The sequence below is a fragment of the Protopterus annectens genome, chromosome 9.part0, assembly GCF_019279795.1.
Source record: "Protopterus annectens isolate FY-2018-M chromosome 9.part0, PAN1.0, whole genome shotgun sequence".
Lineage (NCBI taxonomy): Eukaryota > Metazoa > Chordata > Ceratodontiformes > Protopteridae > Protopterus > Protopterus annectens.
The window spans coordinates 286,804,083-286,831,732 of record NC_056743.1 but is presented as its reverse complement, the minus strand read 5'-3'; the positions used below and the strand labels follow the sequence as shown (position 1 = coordinate 286,831,732).

Here is a 27,650-nt window from a genome sequence, read left to right as displayed (position 1 = left end):
TTCATTTGTCTGCAACAAATTGACTCTCTCCTTGCCAAAAGCATTAAAGGCTCATTCAACCAGATCTATGGCTACTTCCATTGTATTCCAGTCTAAAGCATCCATGGATGACGTGCAGCTGCAACTTGGTCAAATCGGCATACCTTTATCACTCATTACAAACTACAGTGCAATGAAAAAGTATTTTCCCCCTTCCTGATTTCTTATTTTTTTTGCATGTCTGTCACACACAAATGTTTCAGATCATCAAACAAATGTAAATCTTAGACAAAAATAACCCATCTAAAAACAAAATGCAGTTTTTAAGTGATGATTTTATTTATTAAGGAAAAAAATATCCAAACCTACATGGCACTATGTGAAAAAGTAATTGCAACCTAAACCTAATAACTGGTTGTGCCACCCTTAGCAGCAACAACTGCAATCAAGCATTTGCAATAACTGGCAATGAGTCTTTCACATCGCTGTTAAGGAATTTTGGCCCACTCTTCTTTGCAAAATTGTTTTAATTCACCCATATTGGAGGGTTTCTGAGCATGAACCGTCTTTTTAAGGTCATGCCATAGCATCTCAATTGGATTCAAGTCTGGACTTTGACTAGGCCACTACAAAACCTTCATTTTGTTTTTTTTAAGCCATTCAGAGGTGGACTTGCTGGTATGTTTTGGATGATTGTCCTGCTGCAGAACCCAAGTGCTCTTCAGCTTGAAGTCACAAACTGATGGCCAGACATTCTCCTTCAGAATTTTTTGATGGAGAGCAGAATTTATGGTTCCATCAATCACAACAAGTTGTCCATGTCCAGAAGCAGCAAAGCAGCCCCAGACTGTCACACTACCACCACCATGTTTGACTGTTGGCATGATGTTCTTTTTCTGAAATGCTGTTACTTTTACGCCAGATGTAATGGGATGCACACCTCCCAAAAAGTTCAACTTTTGTTTCATCAGTCAAAGTCTTTGGGATCATCAGGATGTTTTTTGGCAAAAATGAGATGAGCCTTTATGTTCATTGTGGTCAGCAGTGGTTTTTGCCTTGGAACTCTGCCATGCATGGCATTTTTTCCCAGTCTCTTTCTTATGGTTGAGTCATGAACACTGACCTTAACTGAAGCAAGTGAGGCCTGTTGTTCTTTACATGTTGTTCTGGGTTCATTTGTGACCTCTTGGATAAGTCATCGCTGCACTCTTGGGGTACTTTTTGTAGGCTGGCCACTCCTGGGAACGTTCACCACTGTTCCATGTTTTCTCCATTTGTGGATAATGGCTTTCACCATGATTCGCTGGAGTCCCTATGCTTTAGAAATGGCCTTGTTACCTTTTCCAGACTGGTAAATGTCAATTACTTTGTTTCTCATCTGTTCCGGAATTTCTTTAGATCGCATCATGATGTCTTCCTTTTTCCTACTTCACTTTGTCTGACAGGTTCTGTTTAAGTGATCTCTTGATTCAACAGGTCTGGCAGTAATCAGGCCTGGGTGTCGCTAGTGAAATTAAACTCAGCTTTCCCAAAATGTGATTAACCACAGTTACTTCATGATTTAACAAGGGGGGCAATTACTTTTTCACACAGGGCCATGTAGCTATGGATAGTTTTTTTTTCCGTAATAAATAAAATCATCACTTAAAAACTGCATTTTGTGTTTACTTGGGTTATCTTTGTCTAATATTTAGATTTGTTTGATATCTGAAACATTTAAGTGTGACAAACATGCAAATAAATAAGAATTCAGGAAGGGGGCAAATACTTTTTCATTGCACTGTAGATCTGTGCTCAATGGGAGGAGCGGCCTTTGGCTCAACTATATTTAGGATTATCCTTCCTTAGAGTCCACCCAGGAATTCGAGTAGCTGGGGACTCTGTCCTATCCATTGAGGAATGAATGAAAATTGACAACATCAGATAAAGAAGTTATGTACTTAGCCTAAGGTTCTGTCTGTGTTGTCCATTTTCATTCTTCCTCAACTCACCGCCCTCCATCCCCCTCCATTTCTCACAAATGATTTCTGGAAGAATGAGACTGTTGGGGGTGCCATATGTCCTTGTGTTGAACTCCAGTTATGGCAATTCTTTTATTGTTTCTCTTTCTCTCATGCTGTAAATAGGATCTGAGGGATGTTGGGCTTTGTGCATTATGGGTAGGAAAGGAGCCCAAGAGTTTGTTGGCAGCCACAACCTAGTGTAACGGCCAAGTTGGATCCAACTTCAGATCTGAACCCATCCTTTAAGGAAGAATGAAAATAAATAACACAGATGGAACATTATGATAAGTACATAACTTATTTTTTTTCTAATGAATCTTGTTTTGGTAAAATTACCTATAGCCATTCTAGTGTTTGAACTGTCTTTTTTGGTTGAAGTGGTGTTTGGTTTGCAGTTGCAGTGGGTTTATAACATGTAGTGTTACAAAATTTTATACAAACATTTTATACAAAAAAAAACCCTCAGAAAGGAAGAGAGAGGAAAAAATCCAGGACTGACTCATTCACTGAACAAAAGAAGAATAAGAAAGAAATGGAATTTGAACAGAAACTTGCAAGAGAAAAAGAAGAGATGCTTGAGAAAGAAAAACAGCTGAAGATAAGTCGATTAGTACAAGAGGTATTTTTAAATATATGAAATAAAAAGTTCTAAATAGTTATATAAAACTACACATGAATTGCAGTAATGCTTTTTTTTCATTCTTTGCCAGTTGCAGATTATCGACAGTCAGCCCTCTCTGGCTAATCAGCCCATTTGTTCCCCATTGCTGGAAGAGGAGCTAACCAGGAAGGGGCTGTCATTTAGCAGCTATTAGGGGTAGTTTGAAGGTTTTCTACTTGAGCTCTACATTCTCTGTGGATACCTAGCTCACAGAGATGAATGGAGGCATGCAATGAGCTGTCCATGCTGGTTGTCCTTCGCCAGCGAGCAGTCTTGCCTCCTTTCCTTAAGAATGGGAGGTAGCTTCCCTAGATATCTCCAGAGGGACTGTACATCCTTATGTGACATGTCCTATGCCTTAGAAGACATGAGAAGACCATGCCCCTTCATTCTTCTCCCTCCTGTACTGACTTCTTCAGTGCCAGGGCCTGTAATCAAGGCCTGACTACTTGAGTTACAGTAAGGGTTCCATCTCTCTGTGCTACTGAGAAAGGCATGATTTACAGTAATACTGTGTACAGTTGTATATCTGAGGCGCATTATAGGGCTGTGTGGTGTGTTAAAGTGAAGAGTGGTGTCTTTTTGACTTGGTATAGTCTCATTTATGTTTTTAAGTTTTAGTTATGATCACCATGAATTTTATACTTGTGAAATTAATGATCTGGTATAGGTATCAGAGACAGAGAGAGAAGATTTAGAGGAGTCAGAAAAAGTTCAACACTGGGTTGAGCGCCTTTGTCAGACCCGACTAGAGCAAATTTCTTCTGCAGAGAAAGAAACTCCAGAGGTAATACTGCTGTGTGATTGCTGAGTTTTTGCTGTATTAAACAAATTGTTGCATAGTTTACTGTTCTACTGCTTTAATATAGACCAGGGGTAATTGGTATTTTTTTTTATTTTTAACAACTTAATTTAAAATAAATACCATCTCTCTGATTCTCATATTTTGGTATAATTTATTCAGTGATAATTTAGAACTGTGGACTTTGATAGCTTTTCTTCATAGCTGTTAGAATATTAGACCTAAAACATACTTTGACAACTGCCTCGTCACTTAAATGTTCCAGATACTGAATATTAAGCAGATTCTGGGCAACAGTAAACAAACGCGCAGTCAAATTTACAGCAGTCATATAACTAACTGTTTTTTTCAATGAATTCCATTGATGTGGGTGTGGCTGACACCTCTTCTTAACCTCAGCAACACGATCTCCACAGCTTGAAAAAGTAGATGTTGGGTTTTAAGGGGGTAATAACCGTTCTTACAAAAAAAAAAAAATCTATCATCCTGTCTTTCTAAGTCTAGCTATCTAATCTCCTTATTTGTCTACCTGTCTGACTGACTAATCTGTCTACCTGTTGATCTGTATAGCTCTGTTTTTGTCTAGTTGCAGTATCTACTTACATCTGTAGTTATGTTTATATCTGTTAAGTTTTAACGAAGAAGTAAAAGATTGCATAGTGAAAAAAATGCTGATGTGGTTATTCAGCAACAGACAACTCCTGTCTGTTCCCATCATTACTCTGTCACATGCTGTTCTGGAATCACGTTTGTCATGTTCAGTGTCCTCCATAATTACAGATCTGATGTTGTTAGTCATCATTCATTCATTACTGATGAGAATCGGTTCCGTCGCCGGAACCGAGTTGGCCTTATACCAAGCCCTCAACAGCCAAAAACTCTCGAGCTAAGCAGTACTCGTAGTGCCCTTCTCCCGGTTACCTCAGATCTCGTTTGCTGCATTGCAGAAAAGCCATATCAAGCCAGCTCTTGACTAAGCCTAGATAAAGAAATTTTTCTAACTATTTCTGAGAATCCTTTTCATCTTTCTATTTAGTCGCTAGTTTATCCCCTTTCTTGGAAACCCCTTTTTACATCCTTTACTACTCTTTTGTTACCTTTTTGAGGTATCCCCTCTCCCTTACTCTTGTGGTAATTTTCTCTAATACCATTGTTGGTATTCCCTCTCCTTCCTTTCTTAGAATTCTTAACCAAAAAAAAAATCTTTCTCCATCATACTTCTCTGTAGCCATGTCAGAAAAAAAGGGAGCGTGTGGTTTCAAACAATGCAACCAGTGTGGATGCAAGATGCCGAATTCTGATTCTCACACATCTTGTGTGTATTGTCTGAATGTACCTCATTTATCTTTTCAGCCTCCCTGTGATATTTGTCAAGGATTCAGTTCTAGAACCCTTAATTAGAGATGAAACGTATTTTGAAAGGCCTTCTTAAAGCACCTTTTTCAGAGGCTGTCTCTGTGCTGGAGGGTTCACCCCCTCCAAGCAAATCCCATAAAAAGAGATCGCACTCGATTACATCTTCACCCATTGAAAAATCAGAGGAACCTAAGTCTAAACACTTAAAAGTGACTACTGCACCAAAAATTACCTCTGTGGTACTGCCTACTAAAACTGTGCCATCGGCTCCGAGTACTACGGCACCGACAGTACAATTCCATATTTTGTCTCCCTTGGTGCCGTCCAGTGATTTAACTTCAGCACCAACCATGGCACTGTCTGCAGCCCTTTCTAGCCCAGGAAAAACTGACTCCCTTTTCTCAAGGCTCCACCGAGACTTTGGTGCCGTTGGAGCCTTCTGACCTGATATTCTCCAAAGGTGGATCCTTTTCCGGTGCAGCAGTTTAGCCCCTTCTTAAAGCGGCCTGCCTCCCCCTCGGGAATATCCACTAGATCAACCAGGAGCCTTTCAGAACTTGATGTGGTGCATCTTGTTGATCACCTGCTTATGGTTAGAGGGATTACTACACCATCCAAACCTCCCCTCCCTTTAGGAGTTGGGGTTACTTCTCCAAGGACTCCAGCTTACTCTCCTCCTTCACCCTCGGAGCAAGCATCGAAGACTCTGGAGCCAACATCTATTCCGGTACCCATGACAACGGTTCCACTGGTGGACCTCACTGTGGTTTCGGAGTCATCCCTTTGGTCTTCGGTTCAGTCTGAACCAAGGCTTTCTCAAGATCACGGTTGGACTGCGACTTCTCTGGTTTTGGGAGTGGCTCCAATTACTTTCTATGGTGCCATCTTCTGTTCCAGGGACTCTCACTGTATCAGTTTCTCTTGAGACTCCTTCCCTGGGGATTGGTTCGCTGGAGCAAGGTGCGACCCTGGTTCGGAGGTTGTCATTCTTGGTTCCTGGCTCCCATCCCTCTTCAGATGGGCCTGCATTCCAGGCGATGGAGAGGACACTTGCCACTGCTGGCAAACCGTTGTCGTTGGACTACCCATTGACTCTTCCCTCTCAGCCACAACTGACACAAGCCACCGTTATGGGACATAGAGCACAAGAGCCTCAGGAGACCATATTGCAGGGTGCCCCTTCTTCTGTGTCCTCTACAGAAACCCCCCCGAAGAAGGATCTAGGAAGAAATTGTGCAAGAGGAAGCACATCGACTTCCCTGAGGAGTCTCTCACTGGGGATATGGACTACGATGAAGGGGAAGGGTCCCCACACTCACCCCCCTGAAGATGTCTCCTTTGGAGACATCCTTGAAATCTTAGAACAGAGGGGTGATTGGAAGCCCTCCAACCTTTCCGCCAAGGAATCTGTCTTTCTGCAGGCTTTTCGTGTTCGACCGTCTACCACTTGGGTGACCCTACCTGCAGATGAGCTGATACAACTCATGGTGCAGAGAGCTTGGAATAGTCCTGAAACTGTCGAACCTGTCCCGAAGAAACCAGATAAAATTTTATCACCCCCAGAAGGGAACCTACAGTGGTTTAAGGGCCTTCCAGTGGATGCTATGGTGGTGGCGGCTGCCACGTAAAAGGAGCTCGCAGAGGAGAGCCAGATGGTCCATCCACCTAACAGGGAATCCCGGGTGGTGGACCAACTAGGGAAGCAAGTGTTTGCATCATCGACCTTTGCTATTAGGTCCTTGAACTATCTGGCACATTTTACTAGCTCCAAAGAGACCTAGTTTCTGAACTATCTGGAACCTTAGCAGGACAAGTGTCTGATGAGGTACGTGACAAATTTTCCAAACAGCTAACGACCCTAGAATCTGTATCTAACTTGTCCATGTGGTTAATATCCCATGCAACTGAAGGGGCGGCTAGAGCTGCAGGTTCAGGTGTAGTCATGAGACGCCACACCTGGATGCAACTGTGTGATTTTGCGGACCCCTTTAAGTCTTCCTTCTTTAATGCTACTGTGGAAGCATCATCCCACTTCAGCCCTAAAGTGAAGGACACGTTAGCCAGTTGTGAGAAGGATGGAAAAACACTGTCTGCCGTAGGTGTACGTTTCTCCACCCCCCCCCCCCCAGCATCCTTATTCAAAGAACTAGCGGAGTGGAAAAATGTGGCACAAAAAGTCTTGGGGTCCTTTTCATGACACGTGACGAGTTCTCTCCAGAGGTAGAGGGGGTAACTCTTGTGGAAGATGCCCCTACAGAGGCATAGGGGACCCGTGTAATCAGGGGTCCAGAGATTTTCTCTGGAGAGCCCTATCAGAGCTCCTGAAGAGCAGCCTGATTTCCTCTGGAAGCAGTCAGGAGACGTTTTTCCGTGCAGCAGACAGTGTGGCATTGCATAACCCCAGATTCTTGGGTGCGGAGGATAAGCACCAGAGGCTAGAAAATCCCATTGAACTCCTTCCCAAATCCACAAAAACATATTCCTGACATTCCACCTAGTCAAAGGGAATCAGCAGCCATAGAGATAAAAAAGCTTCGTCAAAAAATAGTCATCCAAACAGTCCCACCAGACCAAAAAGGATCCAGATTCTTCTCAAGATTCTTTTTAGTGTCAAAAAAAGACAGGGGACTGGAGGCCAATTTTGGATCTCAGTGTTCTGAACAAGTATATCACCCAAACAAAATTCTAGATGGTCAGGGTTCAGTCCATTCTTGGAAAAGGATGATTGGAGGTGCTCTGTGGACCTTCAGGATGCATATTACACCATAAAAATGGACAAGCTGTCTAGAAAGTTCCTTTGCTTCCGGCTAGGAGCCAGTCATTACCAATTCCAGGTTCTGCCTTTCGGACTCTCTACAGCCCCCAGTTTATTCACATAATGTATGGCAGTGGTTACAGCTCACTTGAGACTACAAGGAGAGTGTTTCCATACTTAGACGATTGGCTCCTCACTACCACCACCAAGCATCTCCTGGAAAAAGTCCTGAACTACACCCTGACACTGACAAAAATCTTGGGAATCTCTATAAATTGGTAGAAAGGCAACCTGACCCCTACTCTGAGCTTAGACTTTATATGAGCAGTTTTTAATACCCAATCTTGCCAAGTGTCTCTTCCGGATCACAGATTGCAAAGACTAAGGGCTCAAGTCTGAGTGATATTCTGTCAGGACACTGCCTCAGCTCGAGGGCCTTCAACTTCTAAATTCAGTGGCTACAGCAATCACCATTGTCCCACTTGCGAGATTACACATGAAACTCCTTCAGTGGCTTCTTTTGTCACAGTATTACCTAAATCATCATCCATTATCTTACCAAGCACGGATAACAGAATGATGGTGCTGAGGCATATTTTTCCACAGGGGCCACCCAAGATGTATAAGGTAGCTAGGGACTTTGTCCTATCAATAAGGAATGAATGAAGATGAACAACATCAGATAAAGAAGTTATGTTTTACCATAATATTCCATCTGTGTTGTTCATCTTCATTCATTCATTACGTCCCACCCTCCTTCCCCCTGCTAGAGGCTCCTGGAGGATTGTCTAGGTCCAAATGTTACTCTAGGGAACTTGCTCAGATATAGCCACTGCATTTCCTCTCATAGTCAAACTCGATCTGTGGTAACTGGAAGAATGACACTATGGATAATGCTTTGCTCGAGAGTTTTTGGCTGGTGCGAGCTTGGTAAAATGCTGACTCTGAACCGACACCCATCAGTAATGAATGAATGAAGATGAACAACACAGATGGAACATTATGGGTAAGACATAACTTCTTATGTTAAGTTGTCTATCTCGCCTTCATTCTTGCTGGATGGGTTCGGAGCCGACCTCGGCTCCGACTCGGCCACTCTAAAAGCTCGAGAGTTGGTTCCACCGGCCCGAGGCTCCCCTTATATCCCACAATGCTAGGCGTGAGTTACCTCAGATCTCGTTTGCCGCTACAGCGATCGAGGTGTTGGTTTTCTACCGGTTCTTGGTAAGTGACTTTCTTGTAATGTTAGTGTATTAAAACCCCTTTAATTTTAATATTTATACTTATTTCCCTTAGTTTAGAGGAATTCTTATCCCCTTTCTTAAAAATTCCTGTTTTTTCCCCACAAGAACTTTAAGTTCTTCCCTGGGCCTACAGTTCTTTTTCTTTCCCTAGTGGAGTGTGTGTGTGTTATTTTTCTTAAATTTAAAACCTAGCTAGTTGTTTTATTTTAAGTTAAACTAGACAGGGTGTAATCAGTGTGTTTGTGACTGTGTGTGTGATTACACCTTTGAGATGTCTAAAGAAGCAAAGGTCTCCGGATTCAAGAAGTGTGATGCGTGCTGTCAGAAAATGTCTCTGACAGACGCTCACACTTCTTGTGTCTACTGTCTGGGACCTTTGCACCTGCAGGACTCCTGTGCTGTTTGCCATGGCTTCAGCCCCAGGGTCCTGCAGGAAAGAAAAAATAAGTTAATTTTAAGAGGCTTACTCAAGCCAGAGGATTCCCTTACTGTGTCTTCAGGGAAGCCCTCCAAGGCATCTAGGTCTTCGGCTCCGACAACTGAGCCGAGACCTAAGGCTTCTAAACCTCTGCCTACATCGGCTCCGGCTGGAGCCGATGAGTCTCAGTCCACAGTTTCTGTGGTTCCCATGGCTCCGGCTGGAGCCGAGGTATTAGAAATTCCAGTGTCGGCTCCAACCAGACCTTCGGAGCCGACAACTAGGAAGAGGTCCAGGTCACCATCCCTTGGCTCCGTTCATTCGGCTCCAGGATCTCCCCTGCTGTCTGAACGGAGCCAAAGATCTCACTCCTCTAGGTCATCGAGGCTGTCGGATCATGACCTTCAGAGGGTAGTGAGTCGACTTCTTAAGTCCGAGGCACTGGCCCAGATGCTTCAGAGCCCGACTCATCAGTCGATGCCTGCCCCTGTCCATCAATATATTCCTCCTTCGACTCTCTTAAGCTCGGAGCCGGGTCGTGTCGGAACCGAGACTGTGATAGCGTCGGAGCCGATACAATTGTCTTCGGCTCCGTCGTCGGCTCCGATTTCTTCCCTGGAAGAATCTCGGCGCCGGACTTCCCTCGTCGGCTCCGAGGGGGTGAGTGGCATCGGACCCTTGTCCGACCCCCCTCTCCCTCTCGGTGCTTCGGCGCTGGTGAGTTCGGCTCCGACATCGGCCTCGGAGCCATCACTGTCGGTGCCGAGGGAGGTTCTTAGCTTCTCGGAGCGGGGACCTCTGGCTTTGCCTGACAGGGGTGCATTCGAGGTCATGCGGAGTGTGTTAGAGCCTGGCTCTACTCCACAGTCGGCTCCGTCCGCCTCCCTCACGGTGCCTCAGGTCAAGTCGACTCACTCCCTCATCCCGGACCGCAGAGAGCCAGCTCCTCAGGAACCCCTGTGGGGATTTCATCCTCTTCGAGGCCTCTCCTGATTTGGCAGAAGAGCCCCTCGGAAGAGGAAATGTAAGAGGAAACACATTGACTCACCTGAGTCCATCACATCTGACACAGATTTAGATGATTCTGAGGGTTCCCCCCGTTCCCCTTCTGAAGATGTCTCATTTGCAGACATTCTAGAGATCCTCAAACAGAGGGAAATTGGCCAGCCCTCAACCCTTCGGAGGATGAATCTGTGTATCTTGAGGCGTTTGGCTCTCGCCCTTCCACCTCCTGGGTGTCCCCCTGGCTTTGACACCCTCATGGAGGTGGTTGCTAAAGGCATGGACGGCTCCTGATTCAGTGGACCCCACTCCCAGGAGACCCTCCAAATTCATAACGGCACAAGCAGACAAACAGTTCTTGACAAAAGGAGTCTCTGTGGATGCTATGGTGGTAGCTGCTGCCACTAAGAAGGAGCTAGCTGATCCTTCAGTACCTGTCCATCCACCTAACAAGGAATCTAGGTCCATGGACAGGTACGGGAAGCGGATGTTCTCGTCAGCGACATTTACCATGCGTTCGCTGAACTACCTATGCCATTTCACTCGTCTTCAAAGGGACTTGATCAAAGAAGCGAGTGAAATGTTAAAGGACCCTACAGCTGCGGGTTTTCAAGATAAGATGAACACTCAGCTGGCTACCCTTAACTCCATAACCAACTCCTCCATACGCCTTCTTTCTTACGCGGCTGATGGAGCGAGTAGGGCCGCAGGGACAGGTGTGGCCTTACGTAGGCATGCCTGGATGCGGCTATGCAATTTTGCGGACCCCTTCAAGACGTCTTTCACTAACTCCCCGTTTGATGGATCATCTCTCTTTGGTCCTCAAGTGAAAGAAACCTTGACTAGGTGCGAAACTGATGGCAAGACCCTTTCTGCCGTCGGAGTCCGTTTTTCTACTCCTTCTAGGCCTTACCCCAAAGGCCAGAAAGGTGGAAAGATGTGGTTCCGTAAACAATCTCAAGGGACTTCGCCTGATGCACAGGTCGCTTCGCCAGAGGCAGAGGCGGGAATAACAATGGTAGACGTCGCCCTAGGGGCAGGGGGGGTCCGCAGAACCAGGGCAATCGGGAAGCCTTCTCTGACAAGCCCTTTCAGCATCCCTGAGGTGTTGCCCGACTGCCCACCTTCGGAGGCAGTCGGGGGAAGATTGTCACTGTACCCAGAAGCCTGGCTATCCCTGACTCAAGACAAATGGGTACAGTCTGTCATTTCAAGGCTATTCTATCCCCTTTCTTCGCATTCCAAACCAATCAAAAAAATCCCTTCCAGATGTTCCACCCGCTCAAAGGGATCTAGCGGTTTTGGAAATTTCAAAACTGCTTGCAAAAAGAGCAATTCAGCCAGTTCCAGTATACCAGCAAGGATCCGGAATCTACTCAAGGTTCTTTTTAGTTCCAAAGAAAACAGGGGACTGGAGACCAATTTTGGATCTCAGTATCTTGAACAGATCAGTCAAGAAAACAAGATTTCGGATGGTCACGCTGCAATCCATCCTTCCCCTTTTGGGCAAAGGAAACTGGATGTGCTCTATAGACCTTCAGGATGTGTACTATCACATAAAAATGAACAGACGCTCCAGAAGATTCCTCCGCTTCAGGCTGGGAACCAGTCATTTTCAGTTCAGGGCCCTGCCCTTTGGTCTCACTACTGCCCCCCGGGTGTTTACCAAATGCATGGCAGTGGTAGCTTCTCACCTGAGACGACAAGGATTCCAGGTGTTTCCATATTTGGACGACTGGCTCCTCACAGCTCCCACCAAGCATCTCCTTCTGGTGGCCAGAGATTACACCTTTTGCATTTGTCAAAAGTTAGGCATTTCAATAAATTGCGAAAAGTCTGTTTTGTCGCCTTGTCGTGCTATTACTTTCATAGGCGCAAATCTGGACACAGTGGACATGTCTGCGAGACTAACACATCAGAGAATAGCAGACATTCACAAACTGGTCTCACTCCTTTTCAACAACAACAGAATCAAAGCCAGGTTAGTTCTGAAGGTGTTGGGAATTATGGCGGCCATACCTCTGCTTCCGTTAGCCAGATTCCACATGCGGATCCTTCAATGGACGCTCTTCACACAATGGTCATACCAGCAACTTCCAGTGTCTCACACCGTTATGATCACGCAGGCGTGCAGAAATCATCTCATGTGGTGGATGTCTTCCCCTCAGCTCTTGTTGGGAAGACCCTTTGTTCCACCCCCTCCGGTTGCTACATTGACAACGGATGCCTCCCTGATCGGGTGGGGGGGCATTATCAGGGCAGGACGGTCCAGGGCACATGGCAACCAAACGAATGCCACTTGCACATAAATGTTCTAGAGATGAGAGCAGTGCTTTTAGCGTTGCAAGCCCTTCAAGACTCTCTTCCCTTGGGAACGATTGCAATCCAGACAGACAATATGTCTGTAGTGTGGTACATCAACAAACAAGGCGGAACCAGGTCATACCCCTGTGTCGAGAAGCACTCAGACTGTGGCAATGGGCGATTTCTTCTCAGCGATTTCTGATAGCAACGCACATCCCCGGGAAGTCCAATCAAATTGCGGACAAGTTGAGCAGAGCTATTCTCATGCCTCACGAGTGGTCTCTGAAAGACTCTGTTGTGAGAGAAATTTTCCTCAAGTGGGGTCAGCCTTGCTGCGATCTTTTTGCTACTCCCCAAAACAGCAAGTGCAGAGAATTTTTCACTCTATTCCCTTTACCAGGCCAACCCAGCAGAGACGCTCTAGTCCAAGTTTGGCCCAGGGGACTTCTGTATGCATTTCCTCCCTTCCCACTAATCTCTCAAGTGATACAGAAAGCTATCGTTCAGAAGGCCTCATTGATCCTCATTGCTCCTTACTGGCCTCGACAGGTGTGGTTCCCCTTTCTACATCAATTTCTATTGGAGCGACCGTGGCATCTGGACCTAGTTCCAGATCTTTTGATCCATCAATCGGGTCAGTTACATCGCTCCCTCCCCTCTCTGAACCTCACTGCTTGGTTCCTCCAGTTCCAACCTTAGCCAGGCTTCCTCAATTATCTCACTCCGTTCGAGATATTTTGATAGCTTCCCATAAATCTTCCACTCGGAAGATTTATTTGAGTAAGTGGAAACGCTTCACATATTGGGCTCAAGGAAGGCACATAGATCCTTTCACTGCTTCCATCCAAATAGTCCTTGATTTTCTAGCCGAACTCTTCCATGAAGGTTCATCCCCTTCTACTCTTAAAGTTCAATTGGCAGCTATCTCTAACTTTCATGTGGGTATTTATGAGTCTGCCTTAATGTCCCACAAGCTTTGCAAAGCCTTTTTGAAAGGAGTTTTTCTTCTCAGACCTCCCATAAGAAATCCTCCTTCTCCTTGGGACCTAAATTTAATTCTTACTTCTTTGATTCTTCCCCCTTTCGAACCTGCAGCTTCCTGTTCTTTAAAATTGCTATCATGGAAGACTCTCTTTCTGGTAGCTATTACTTCAGCTAGAAGAGTCTCAGAACTTCATGCACTCAGCTGTCGACCTCCTTATCTATTGTTCCATAAGGACAGGGTATCCTTACGAACCAATCCGTCCTTTTTGCCTAAGGTAGTCTCGACGTCAAATCTAAATCAAAGCATTGACCTCCCTGTCTTTTTTCCAGAATATTCCAATAGGTCTGAACAAAAATTACACTGGCTAGATGTTCATCGTCAGTTAAGGTACTATTTGGATAGAACAAAACAATTCAGAAAATCTGACCAACTGTTTATCTCCTATGCAGAAGGCAGAAAGGGACTTTCAGTTTCAAAGGTATCATTATCTAGATGGCTTACATCTCTGATTACCCTTGTTTATGAGATTAGACACCAAAAGCTGCCTAATAAACCTAAGGCCCATTCTACCAGAGCTTTGGCTACTTCATTAGCCTTCCAAGACAGACTGCCTATTGACACCATTTGTGCATCGGCTACTTGGGCTACTCCTCACACTTTCATTTCTCATTATAAGTTGGATTTAGCTTCTAGGCATAGAGCTAACTTTGGTTCCACTGTTCTCAGGAGTCTGTTCCGTTAGGCCACCCGGGACAAGGTGCTAGGGACGTGGTCCCATCCAGCAAGAATGAAGGCGAGATAGACAACTTAACATAAAGAAGTTATGTTCTTACCATAACGTTCCATGTTAGTTGTCTTCTTCTCGCTTCTTCTTAAGGCCCCACCCTCCTGCCCCTGGCCTGGACAGACCTAGAGGAGTTGTGATCGTGACCTCTCTTTCTACCACCTCTGTACTTAGGTATATGCTCTGCTGTGCATATTTCCTGGATCAGGATGTAGGTCACCCTTCTTTTTCCCTTATTTATAGAGGTGGACTTTGTTACTAATTATTCCATTACTACTATAGGCTGGGCCTAGCTTACAAACGAGATCTGAGGTAACTCACGCCTAGCATTGTGGGATATAAGGGGAGCCTCGAGCCGGTGGAACCAACTCTCGAGCTTTTAGAGTGGCCGAGTCGGAGCCGAGGTCGGCTCCGAACCCATCCAGCAAGAAGAAGGCGAGAAGAAGACAACTAACATGGAACGTTATGGTAAGAACATAACTTCTTTTTTCATTCAATGTGCATGAAATCTGTTACCTACTATGTCATATTGTGTAGCTGAACAAGGTAGTACTCAGTAATTAAACTGTAACTCTGTTGCTGTAGTACAGATACTTTTATTTCTTGTTACAAAGCTGTTTCCTTAAAGCTGCTGCTGGTTAATATCTAATTTCTGATTATAAAAGTTGTATTAAAAGTCATGAAGTAACTGTGGTTCTTATAAATGTAAGTCCTGATTATATATATTTTAAACCGAATAAACATTTTTGTTGGGACAAGAGGATACTGTGCAGTTTAGAAATTGAATATCTGATAATCTTTTATTAATAGATGATGTTATGTAGTCCTCTCTCACCGTAATTCTTGCTGGATGGGCTCGGCCGATACTAAAGCTTGAGAGCTTTTACTGGCTCGTGGCTAGCCCCTATCCAATGGTGCCCCATGACAATTCCCCAGATCTCATTTTAAACAGATTTTTTATTTAGTCTTTACCTACTTTTTCTTTCAGATATATATACATATATATATATATATATATATATATATATATATATATATATATATATATATAGACAGATAGTCTCTTGTGTGACTGTTTTTGAAAGTTATTCAACCCCTATTCCTCCCTTAGGACTGTACGTCCCATTTAAGTTAGAGGGCCGTAGTGCCCGTTTAAGTTAGAGGGCCTTCTCTTCTCACCTTTATTGTAGTCAGTACCTTTACTGTTGTTATCTTTTTGTCTTTGTTTATTAGAATGTCAGAAGATAAAGATAAGGATCATTGCCCTTCGGGGTTCAAAAAGTGCGATAGGTGTGAGCAGAAAATGTCTCTTACAGACAGACACAATAGAGTTGTGTATATTGCCTTGGCGAAGCCCATTGCAACCCCAGGGGAAAAGATCCTGCACTCTTTGGACGTGCACAGACAGCTCAGGTTCTACCTTGACTAGGACTAAGCCTTTCAGAAAATCTGCCCAGCTGCTAGTCAGCTTTGCTACAGGTGCAGAGGGTAAGGCCATTTCAAAACAAACCATTTCCAAATGGATAACACACTGCATCCATTTCTGCTACAAGCACCATGGAAAATCTACCCCACAGGGGATCAGACCACATTCCTCTAGGGCTAATTCCACCTCTACAGTATTTCTCAGGGGAGTCCCTACCAGGGACATTCTGGAAGGTCCAGCCTGGAGTTCTGTACACACCTTCACCAAGTATTACCACCTACCTATCTTTTCTAAATCCAGGGCTGGATTTGCTACACCAGTCTTACAAGGCCTACTAGCCAGCCCTAACCCTTCTTGACTGCCTTCACCCTTCCTCAGCTTTGGGAATCAACCCAAGTGTGATGACTGCAACAGTGAAACACGAAGAACATAGTACAGTTGTGTACACTTACCATAAATGTAGTGTTCGAGTGTATTCACTGTTGCAGTCCTGGTTTCCCTCACTCCAGCCCCCTGGTTTTCTTTATCTTTCTACCTCTCCTCTCTATGGCCATTCCTAATGGCATTGGTATTTACTTTTTACTGGTGGTGTTCCCCACCATATACTAACTCCCTATTTGGGGGCTCCTGACATTTGGTGCAAGAAAAACTGATGTAATGGCGTTGGCTGCCTGTTTTATACCCCTGACATCATGGAAGAAGCGACAACATCCAATGCAGAAATACTAAGACTCTGGTATTCGAGCCGACTGATGGCTACCTGCAGGCAGATAACCCAAGTGTGATGACTGCAACAGTGAATACACTCTAACATCTACATTTATGGTAAGTGTACACAACTGTACTTTTTTCTCTCACCTAGGCATTACTGCCAGTTTCAACAAGTCTCATCTAGAACCAACTGAAGTTCTAAAATTCATGGGAGCCTTGTTCAACACTGTATTAATGACAGTCTGCCGTCCCCTGCCAAGAGTACAAACTATAAAATTTCAAGTCAGGAAGATAATTCAAAACTCATCTGATTCTGCAGGTGTTAGGTTTGATGTCTGCTGCCGTAATTCTGGTACCATTGGCAAGATACCAGAATTCTTCAGTGGTCCTTGCCAGTTCAGTGGTCCATCATGTATCAGCCCTTGTCCACGCAGATCAAAATAAGTCAGGCATGTAAAAGATATCTCAGGTGGTGGATTTGCACCAGTTAGAGTTCTCAGGGCCATCCATTCATATTTCCTCAGCCCATAGCTATAGTGACCATGACACATCTCAGTTTGGGTGGGGGCGGGGCATTTCTTGGGAGACAGTCCAAGGCAGTTGGTCCCCAGAAGAAGCCAATATGTATATAAGTGTCCCAGAAATTAGAGCAGTCGTCCTAGCATTGAAGGCCTTTCAAGACACTCTCCCATCAGGGACTATTGCAGTTCAGACAGACAGTGTGGAAGTAGTCTGCTACATCAACAAACAGGGAGGAACCAGATCTTACCCCTTATGTCAAGAAACTATGAGAATGTGGCAGTGGGTGATTTCATCTAGTTGATTTCTGATTGCAATGCACATTCATCCTATTGCCTCATGAGTGGTCTCTCAACAAAGAAGTTGCGGAGAAGATATTCCATCACTGGAGCCATGCATGCTGCGATTTATTTGCATCTCACCTCAACAACGAGTGGAGCAGGTTTTTTGCTCTGATCCCACCCACCAGGGGAGTCACTGAGAGACACTATTCTCCATGACTGGCCCCCCCAGTCTCCTTTATGCTTACCCCAACTTCCCTGATCCCCAAATTTCTTCAGAAAGCAAATCGATTGAAGAGCATAGCAATCCTCATTGCCCCTTATTGGCTTATCAGATTTGGTTCCGTTCCTCTGGCCTCACCTGATTCATCCCCCATGGATCTGGGATCCAGTTCCATATATTCTGTCTCATCTGACAGACATGCTTCATCTGGACATTTTGTGCCTAAAGTTGACTGCATGGTTTCTCCAATTCCATTGATAGCTAGACAACCCAGGCTTTCTTCTCTCATACATCATATACTATTGTCTTCTTGCAAACCTTTCACTAAAAGTAAATGGAAAACATTTGTTGTTTGGCCTTATTAGAAAGAAATTGACCCCTTTTCAGCACCAGTACCTAAGGTTCTATAATTTTTGGCTAGTATTTTTAATGAAGTGGCTAATTCAACAGCTAAATTACAACTGGCTGCTATTTCAAATTTTCATATTGGAGTTGACAATTCTTTCGTAGCTTCATCTGACTATGTAAGGCTTTTATTAAAGGAGCCTTTTTGCTGCAAACCCTCCTTTAAAGATCCTACCCCACCGTGGGATTTGAACCTAGTCTTCCAAGCCTTAACTCAATCACCATTTGAAGCAGCTACTAAATGTGATCTAAAGTTTTTAACCTGGAAAACGATATTTTTGGTAGCTATTACATGAACTTGAAAAGTTTTAGAGTAGAAAACTTTATCCTATTCACCTCCATATTTGTTTTTCCTTAAAGGTAGAGTATCTCTACAAACCAACTCATCCTTTCTTCCTAATATAGTGGCAGGATGGCAGCATAAATCAATCCATCAAACTCCAAGTTTTCTTCTGCAGTTTCTCCAACAAAGAGGAATACATTTTGCATTTATTGGATGCTCATATAGAATTACGTTTCTATTTGCATCAGTTATTTATCTCTTTTTCAGATTCGAGATTGGTAAACCTGTTACCGAAATAACATTAGTCAAGTGGTTAATTGGTTGCATTTCTTAATAAGTTCATTTATCCTTACCAAAACCTGCTCATTCAACCAGATCCATGGTAACCTCTTCAGTATTTTAATCTAGATTTTCCATGAATGTTATTTGTGCTGCAGCTTGGACTAATCCTCATACTTTTATTACTCATTACAAAGTTGTTCTGGTCTCTAGGGGAAGAGCAGCCTTTGGCATAACAGTACTCTTATCCTTTCTTTGAGTCCACCCGTGGTTTCAGATAGCTGGGGACTCTGTCCCAGATGTTGAGGAATGAATGAAAATTGACATCATTAGATAAAGAAGTTGTGGTCACCATAATGTTCCATCTGTTTTGGCAATTTTCATTCTTCCTCAACTCCCCTCCCTTCATCTCCCTACCTTTTTTTTTGACTTCTGGAAGAATGAGAGGAAACCAGAGGAGCCAGTGTTCCTCTTTTTGAGCTCCAGGTAGTGTTTTTTCATTTGTATGCGGTTATTTACAAATAAAGAGCAATGAATTAGATCTGAGGTATGGAAGGCAACTGCAATAGTATGAGTAAGGGGGGAGCTTGATAGTTTTTAGTAGGCCAGGAGCTGTAAAAAATCAGCTGAGTTGGATCCGAGGATCGAATCCAAACCCGCATGTTGAGGAAGAATGAATATAAACAGCACAGATGGAACATTGTGTTAAGTATGTAACTTCTTTTTAGGCGGCCTTTACCACCATTGCAGGGTATTAATCTGCCTCAGTGGTAGTGGGTGACTGCTGTGGCCAAATCTCCAACGTCAGACCATTGATATTTTTTCTTCAGATGCTTTCTTGTTAGGACACCATGGACCAAGGTTTAGACAAATCCTCTGTGGCTGTTGGTGTCCCCTTAGCAGTCAAGGGAGAGTCGCTGTTGTCAGTCTTGGGAGAAGTAATAGGGAAATTTCTCCTTCTAAGACAGAATGTAGTACCCATTCCCTTGGGATATTGTTACTGACAATACTAGGTCTTTTTTCAGAAATTTATGTGAAAAATCAGACAGAAAACTATGCATTTTACTTCTCTTATATCAGGTACTCTGGATGGGAGTAATTTATTAGGCTTGGCTCAAGGTCTTATACAAGTTCTTAATCCTTCTTATAAAGCTGTTTCTGCTAAGAGAAAAAGAGATTCCTCTTTCCATGAAAAGGTTCAAGAGAAAGGGAAATATGCATTTTTTTTCTTCTCCCATTCTCTCTGAGACTATTTCCAGAATGAATCAGTGTTTTCAGTGGAAAATAATGAGGTTTCTCAATTCATCAGAAAATTTGGTTTGTTGCAACCACAATCTACACATAGCCCTCCATTTGCTTTGGAGGATGTTTTTGTTACAGCATGCAGATGTTCATGTTTCACTGTTGCAGTCATTACATTTGGGTTATCTGCCTGCAGGTAGTCCTCAGCCGGCCTGAATATCAGTCTTGGATCCCTGCGTTGGATGCTGTCTCTACTTACATGACGTCAGGTCGTCAGGGGTATAAAACATGCAGCCGACGCCATTACATCACTCTTTCTTGCCGTGCGGTGCCCGAAGCAGAAGCAGTTCGCAAGTGCCAGTCGTCCGACTCCTGAAATTTTCATTTTCGAGTTTCAGAACCGAAGTCTTCAAAAAAGCTAAGTACCCCATTGGGGGTCCTTTTCCTTGCTCTAAACCGATGTCAGTAAAAGTTAACAATTGTATTACCTGTGGAAAGCAAATACCTCATAAAGATTTTCATTCGTACTGCATTCCTTGCCTAGGCCCAGACCACGATGTCCCTCACTGTTGGTTTTGTGCCTTATTCAATCCCCAAACTATTCATCGTCAGTTTATTTTTGCAGCAAATTATTTTTGTACTTGGTTTAACTATCCAGAAATGGCTTTGGTAAGCCATCCGAATACCAACATCCCGAAAAAATGTAAAGGTAAAGACAGTGACAGACCGCATAGGTCCAAAGCTGCTGACGACGCGTCCGTTAAGCTAGTCGCCAGTTCACCGGTACTCAGTAAGGTGCTTTTGTAGCTCCTGATACCCGTTACTTCAGATTCGCAGGCCTCTACTGAGACCCATTCAGAGTCCGGTATGCTGCGAGATGCTTCTTTGACCATGGAACCTGCAGATGTCTCTACCTTGGATGGGTCCGGAGCCGCTGTGCAGACACCAGCTTCTGAGGGTGTATTCAGGCCTACTGACTTGCATTTCAAACCGATGCCATTTTCTACTTCAAGGCCTAAAACTCTACCCACGCGGAGAAAGCCGACGTCCAAACCGCATGGTCAGGCCCATATGCCTAAAAAAAATGGTAAAAATGGCTGAAGACCTTTTTACTTTAATTAGGAGAAGCCAGCCTTCACCCTCTAAGAGACCTAGAACTGATTTTCCTTCTGATTCTTCCGATCAGGATTCTGAAATTTCTGTTTCTTGTGATTACCAGGAGTTGCCCTTATCTACCTATGAGGATTCTGATGCAGAGGACTCCATTCCGTCTGTCTCCCCTCCAGAAGATTTTTCTTTTGGTGAAACCTTGCACACTTTTAGGGAGCATTACTGCTGGGAAAGCCAGGATTACTCTAACTCCAAAAAGAGGCTTAGGGAATTCTTACTCCTCTCTCAACACAGGCCTTTAGTTGTCCCTCCTGTCCCGGACATTGTAGATGATGCCTTCCTGGAATCTAGCCTGTCCACAGACACTTTAACTCCAGCTCACAGGAAACCTGACAGGTATTACAGAGTACCTGACTCTCACAAGTTCCTCTTCAAGAATCCTACTGCCGACCTTCAGAAAATTTCCCAAGGACCCAAAGGCATTAAGGCTACTATTGCCAAAAACTCTACCCCCTCTGATAGAGATTCCAGGGCCTTGGACAGATGGGGTAAGAAGGTATACACTTCTGCTACTTTGGCCATTAGGGCCTTTAACTGCCAGTTTCATGTGTTAAAGTATCAGCAACATATTATGGGACTACTTAGACAGAAAATTATGTTGATTCCTGACTGTACTGAAAATAAAGAATTACATGATTTAATGCATTCTGCTGAACAAGTTGGTAAACATACTTTGCAAGGTGGATTTGAGTCTTTAGAAGCATCTTGCAGGGCTGCTGTCACTGGGTCTGTTCTTAGAAGGCATGCTTGGCTTAAGGAGCAAAATTTGCCAGATCATGTTAAAGCTAAATTACTGGATGCTCCCTTAAACCAAGACCGCCTGTTTGGCAACAAAGCAGAAGAAGTCCTTAAAAAGATGGAGGAAAAAACTAAATCTATGCAAACTGTTAAATATTTCCTGCAAGTATAGCCTCCCAGATTTAGTAGGCATTGGCCTTCTAAGAATTGGTCCTTTCCTGTCTCTTCCAGGCCTTCTCAGTCCAAGCCCAGGAACAGACGACCACCTAGGCTACAGTCTCAATGTACTCACAGGCCTAAGCAGTGGGGAGGCTCCCACTTCCAAAGCTGGAAGTAGTAAGACACCCCCTATGGAAAAATGTCACAATGACTTAACCTTAAACCTTCCAAGCCCTGCTCAGCTGACTGCTCCCTTAGGGGGGGAGATCGCATTGCATGCAAAAAACTGGGAACTCATTACCCAGGACAAATGGGTTTTAAATATAGTTTCCCAAGGATATAGATTCCACTTCCACACCTTACCAACCCCAAACGGTTGCCCCGACCTACCCCCAAATCAGTGGGCAGAGGCTCAACAGCAGGTTCTCTCTCTCTTCTAAGTATCAGGGCTATTCAACCTGTCCCAGTATAAGAGAGGGAACAAGGTTTTTACTCAAGACTTTTCCTGGTACCCAGAAAAGACAGCTCCTTGTGTCCTTTCCTGGACCTCTATATTCTAAACACCTTTTTGGTAATCCCAAAATTCAAAATGCTAACACTTCAACATCTGCTTCCTATGCTAGGCAAAGATGCCTGGTTGGCAACCTTAGACTTAAAGGAAGCTTACCTGCACATTCCAATAAGGGAATCTTGCAGGAAATACCTATGCTTCAGAGCAGGCTCCATGTACTATCAGTTCTCTGCACTTCCCTTTGGCTTATCTACTGCGCCCAGGGTATTCACAAAGTGCCTAGCTCATCATTGCATTTTGCAGGCAAAGAAATATTCAAATATACCCATACCTGGACGATTGTCTAATTCAGGCAGAAAGCCAGGACATGCTTCTAAAACATCTGGCATTTGTAAAGAAACTTCTAACTTCACTGGGGTACACCATAAACGAAAATAAATCTCATCTAGTACCCTGCCACCAAATTGTATTCCTGGGAGCAAGCTTGAACACAACTTCCCAGATGGCTTACCTCACGCCAGAGAAATAAGTTTATTTGACAGCCTACTTCAAACTACTGGCCACAAAGACCCAGCTATCTGCAAGGAAAATCCTGCAAGCCCTGGGATTCATGGCCTCTTGCATTCTACTAATTCCATATGCAAGACTGCATATGAGGAAACTACAGTGGTATCCAAAATGTCTATGGTGTCAAAATTCTCAGGACCTGGAATCAATGACTCTTATCATTTATAAAGACAGAGTTCCTTTGGTGGGCAGAGGCCTGCTACCACAACAAGGGGCTCCCATTCTCTCTAGCCCCTGCCACCCAAACCTTAACAACAGATGCATCAGACTATGCCTGGGGGGCTTATTTTGAGGGTAGTGCATTCAGGGCAAATGGAACCCGAGTCACATGCACCTGCATATCAATCAAAAAGAAATGTTAGCTGTACAGAATTCCCTGACATCCTTCAAGGACCACATTCTTCCAGGACAATTATTGGTAAAGACAGACAACACCACTGTTATGTGGTACATAAACAAGCAGGGAGGGACCCACTCGTACCCTCTCTGAAGACTAGCCATGGCTCTGTGGAACACAGCCTTGAGCTACCAAGTGCACCTACAAGCTCAATTCTTGCCAGGCAAGCTAAATTCACTGGCATACGACCTAAGCAGAAATTTCATGGACCCACGTGAGTGGAAACTGGAACCAAAGATATTCAACCTTTTGAGAAACAAATGGGGGAATCCAGAGATAGACCTGTTTGCCTCCCCTCAAAACTACCAATTGGACAAATTCTGCACAAGGACTTCCCACAGTGAAGTCTGGAAAGTGGATGCCTTCCTTCTCCTGGGAAAGCTTTTCAGTTTATGCCTTTCCCCCTCTGCCTCTCCTCTCGAAAGTTCTGCTAAAGATCAAAAAGGACAAACCAAGGACAATACTAATTGCACCAGACTGGCCACGCCAGCACTGGTACCCCCACTTGCACAGTATGTCACTGCTGGAACCATGGCACCTGCCTCATACCTCTTCCCTGCTGTCCCAGCAGGAGGGCCAGATTCTGCATCCTCAGTTGCAAACCATGAACCTTGCAGCCTGGCTAATTCCTTGAGCTCTCCAATAGCATCCCTCAGTAAGCAGGTGCTAGATGTTATTTATTCTGGAGACAAGGAGGCCTAGTACTAGAAAATCCTATGCTGAAAAGTGGAAAAGATACTGTTTCTGGAACCATATTCAGGGGATGGGTACAACGGTGCCCAGCTTTCCGCATATTCTTCAGTACTTAACAGAGATGCTCCACAAGGGCCTTTCCTTCTCATCAGTTAAAATTTATGCCTCTGCCATTTCAGCACATTATAATACTGAACCACCCCCTCTTCTCTCAACCCCTGCTAAATCAATCCCTCAGAGGGGCCAAAAATTTAAGACCACCCAGGAGAGCCCCTACTCCAGCCTGGGACCTTAACTTTGTATTGGAAAAGCTCACTCTCCCTCTTTTTGAACCAGCTGCAACTGCAGAGTTGAAATTCCTTTCTTGTAAAACAGCCTTCCTTCTAGCCATTACTTCAGCAAGAAGAGTGTCTGAATTACAGGCCTTCATGGCAGTGGAGCCCTTCATCATCTTCCATGCAGACAGGGTATCCCACAGGACCAATCCTTCCTTTATGCCAAGGTGGTGTCTAGTGTGGCCCTTAATCAGTCCATTAATTTGCCTACTTTTTTCCCTAATCCACAGAACAAAGGAGAACGAATACCGCACTCTTTGGACGTGCACAGATAACTTAGATTTTATTTGGACAGGACTAAGCCTCTTAGAAAATCTGAACAGCTGCTAGTTGGCTTTGCTGCAGGGGCAGAGGGTAAGGCCATTTCAAAGCAAACCATTTCCAAGTGGATAGCCCATTGCATTAATTTTTGCTATAAGCACCATGGAAAAACCTACCCCACAGGGGATAAGATCACATTCCACCAGGGCTGCATCTACCTCTACAGCCTTTCTCAGAGGTGTCCCTACCAGGGACATCCTAGAAGCTGCTACCTGGAGCTCTGTACATACCTTCACCAAGCATTACCACATGCCTATTTTTTCTAAATCCAGAGCTGGTTTTGCTACTGCAGTCTTGCAGGCTTAATAGCTGGTCCTAATGCTCTCTAGCTTCCTCCTCCCTTCCTTAGCTTTGGGAATCAACCCAAATGTAATGACTGCAACAGTGAAACATGAAGAACATAGTACAGTTGTGCACACTTACCGTAAATGTAGATGTTCGAGTGTGTTCACTGTTGCAGTCCTGGTTACCCTCCCTCCAGCTCCCTGACTTCTCTTGGCTATGCTTTTCTTCTTGTTTAGTGTATTTCAGCTTTCTGGTGTATTTGCTTTTTGTTGGAGGTGTAACCTAACATGTAATTGGTCCCCATTATGGGGGCACCTGACATCTGGGGCAAGAAAAACTGATGTAATGGCGTCGGCTGCATATTTTATACCCCTGATGACCTGACGTCATGGAAGGAGAGACAGCATCTGACACAGGGATCCAAGACTTTGATATTCAGGCTGGCTGAGGGCTACCTGCAGGTATATAATCCAAATGTAATGACTGCAACAGTGAATACACTCAAACATCTACATTTATGGTAAGTGTACACAACTATACTTTCCCCTGATAGCCTGCTGCCCCTAAAAATTAAGATAGATATGTAAAGTTCCTTAGTCTTTTAATTTTTTATACACCAGACCCAGATGTGACCCAACAGCTATTACTTTAGTGAATCCAGCTGCAGCTAAACACTGTTAATTCTAATCCCTCTCCTTCTTACAAGGATAGGAAGGCTTTTGACAAATTTGGGAAAATAGTGTATGCTTCTGCAACTTAATTTTTTTTAGATTTCTAAATTGTCAGGCTCATATGTTGAAATTTATTTTGGTGAATGCTGAAAGTATGAGGAATGTTTTTTTCATCAGTTTACCGTGTGAGAAGAAATATGCTTTGTGTAATTTGGTTTCTTAGTTTCATAAGTCATTATTTATTTTTTAAAATGCATCTATGACTGTGGATACTACCTGCAGTGCTGCTGTCACGGAGGTTTACACAAATACATTCTCAGAGCCTCCCAGAATATGTCAAAAATAAAACGATGAATTTGTCCCTTTGAACAGAGGTGTAGTTTTTGGAACTTCTTCTGCAGAAGTCTTCAAAAGTGTGATGAAAGGGGAAAAGTGATTCACATAATTCTTCATATTTTTCATCTGTCCTTGTCTAAGTTTAACAGGAGATAATCTACTCCCTCATCTAACTTTAGCAAAAAGCAAAATAGTCATCCCCAGCAGAATGCTGGTAAGCAAATATATAAAAAGCAATGGCAGTGAGGTTCCAAAAAAGAAAGCAGTGTAACCCCCAGAATAAACAACAGTTCAGTAAGTCATAATAATTATATGAGGGACTTTTTCCCCTCTCCCATTGTTCCTATCAAGGTTCTGTCAAGGCTTAGCCTTCTCTCATTTGGCATGAATGCTCAGAAGGGCTTGATGCCAAAACCTGTTTTAGTAGTCATTTCCACTCAAGCTAATGGTCTGAGTATATGGCAGGTGCCCTAAAGCTTTAGAAGATGTCTAGCTGTTAAATGCTATGTAGTGTATAACTCACATTGCTAAGGCTACTGCATCAGTGATTATTTCAAATATCTACTATTATGGCAAGTTTACTTACACAAGTGAACTTTCTCCCTTCTACTGAGCATGGCCAACGAAAGAACAATGGATGCTCCGAAAACCTGTGGACCTACTCGGGTATAAAAAGGGGTTCACAGTACACCCTCACCTGAGCACACTTTGAATCTGGGATGGTGGAAAATCTAGTACTCTTCCTCTCCAGACATTTATTTTCAAAGGATTGGTAGCTTATCTTGAAATATGCTAGGAGACATAGCACCAGGAAGTCATACACCTCCAAATGGACATGATTCTCTCATTGGTGTCTTACCAGAGCACAAAAGCCTCTCCATGACAAGCTTCCCCTTTTCTTTAGTTACTTCTCAGAACTCTAAAAGAAAGGGCTGCCTAATACATCCATTACAGTACAGGACTAAGTCATCTCTGCTTGCTTATCCCTTGAGCCTCCTCGAAGCCATGAAGCAATTTCTGAAAGGACTTCTGAGGACAAGACCACCCATATAAAAACTAGCACTCTCCTCAGGGATCTTAACCTTCATGCTGGAAAACTGTCTGATGTTGTCAATTTTCATTACGTCTTCAACTAATGGGTCCAGATCTGAACCATTGGATCCAACTCAGCCATTGCAAAAGCTCAAGCTTCTCCCTTACCCAGCATGCACCAACCCCAGTTGCCTCATATCTAATTTGGTGCTTCCAGTGAAAGGTGTGGTTGTTAGACTCTCGAGCTTAAAATTGGATAAGTACATTTTTTGATACTAATTTTCTTTTATTGCAATTGTCTTTTCTGTTTCTTGGTACTAGCATACCCAGTAAAATACTATTGATAGTATTGTTCTCCCTTTCCCATTCTCTTGTCTTATATGCTCATTGTAGCTCTTAGCTATCTTTGTTCATAGGTAGGTACTAGGCTATCTGCCCGAGGGCATTTATAAGCCTAGCCAGAGTGTGTCGGCTTTCACCGCCCATTGATTAATTAACTGATCCTCTGTCAAGCAGAGCCAATGAAGTGATCCCAGGGGTGTATTTTCTGTTACCCATCCACTCTTCAAGGTTTCTCTTGAAGAGTATTAGTGAGGGACTCTGCCTAATGTAGTTTGGAATTTTGTTCCAAAGCATGGGGAAGTCTCTGTGACAGGAATCTATCCCTCCAGCATGTTCTATTTATTGTTGTGGCAAGGTTTAGCTTACTAGAGAGCGTGGCTCGCAGTGACTTGGATTTCTTTAGGTGGAGCATGTCCATCAATTCTGAGTTG

General features: G+C 43.9%; 1 protein-coding gene across 2 annotated transcripts in view; it reads left to right on the top strand.

Annotated features, from left to right (window-relative positions):
* The window catches only part of USH1C (USH1 protein network component harmonin), a 3,114,702-nt gene that overhangs the window by 1,953,293 nt on the left and 1,133,759 nt on the right, over positions 1-27,650 (top strand). Inside the window, exons 17-18 of one of the 2 annotated variants that reach the window (XM_044082874.1) lie at positions 2,449-2,601; positions 3,314-3,430. The exons of the other annotated variant lie outside the window; for it this stretch is intronic. Of the exons in view, the coding sequence (XP_043938809.1) occupies positions 2,449-2,601; positions 3,314-3,430 (270 nt within the window). The remainder of the gene's footprint in view (positions 1-2,448; positions 2,602-3,313; positions 3,431-27,650) is intronic. 2 annotated transcript variants of the gene reach the window in all.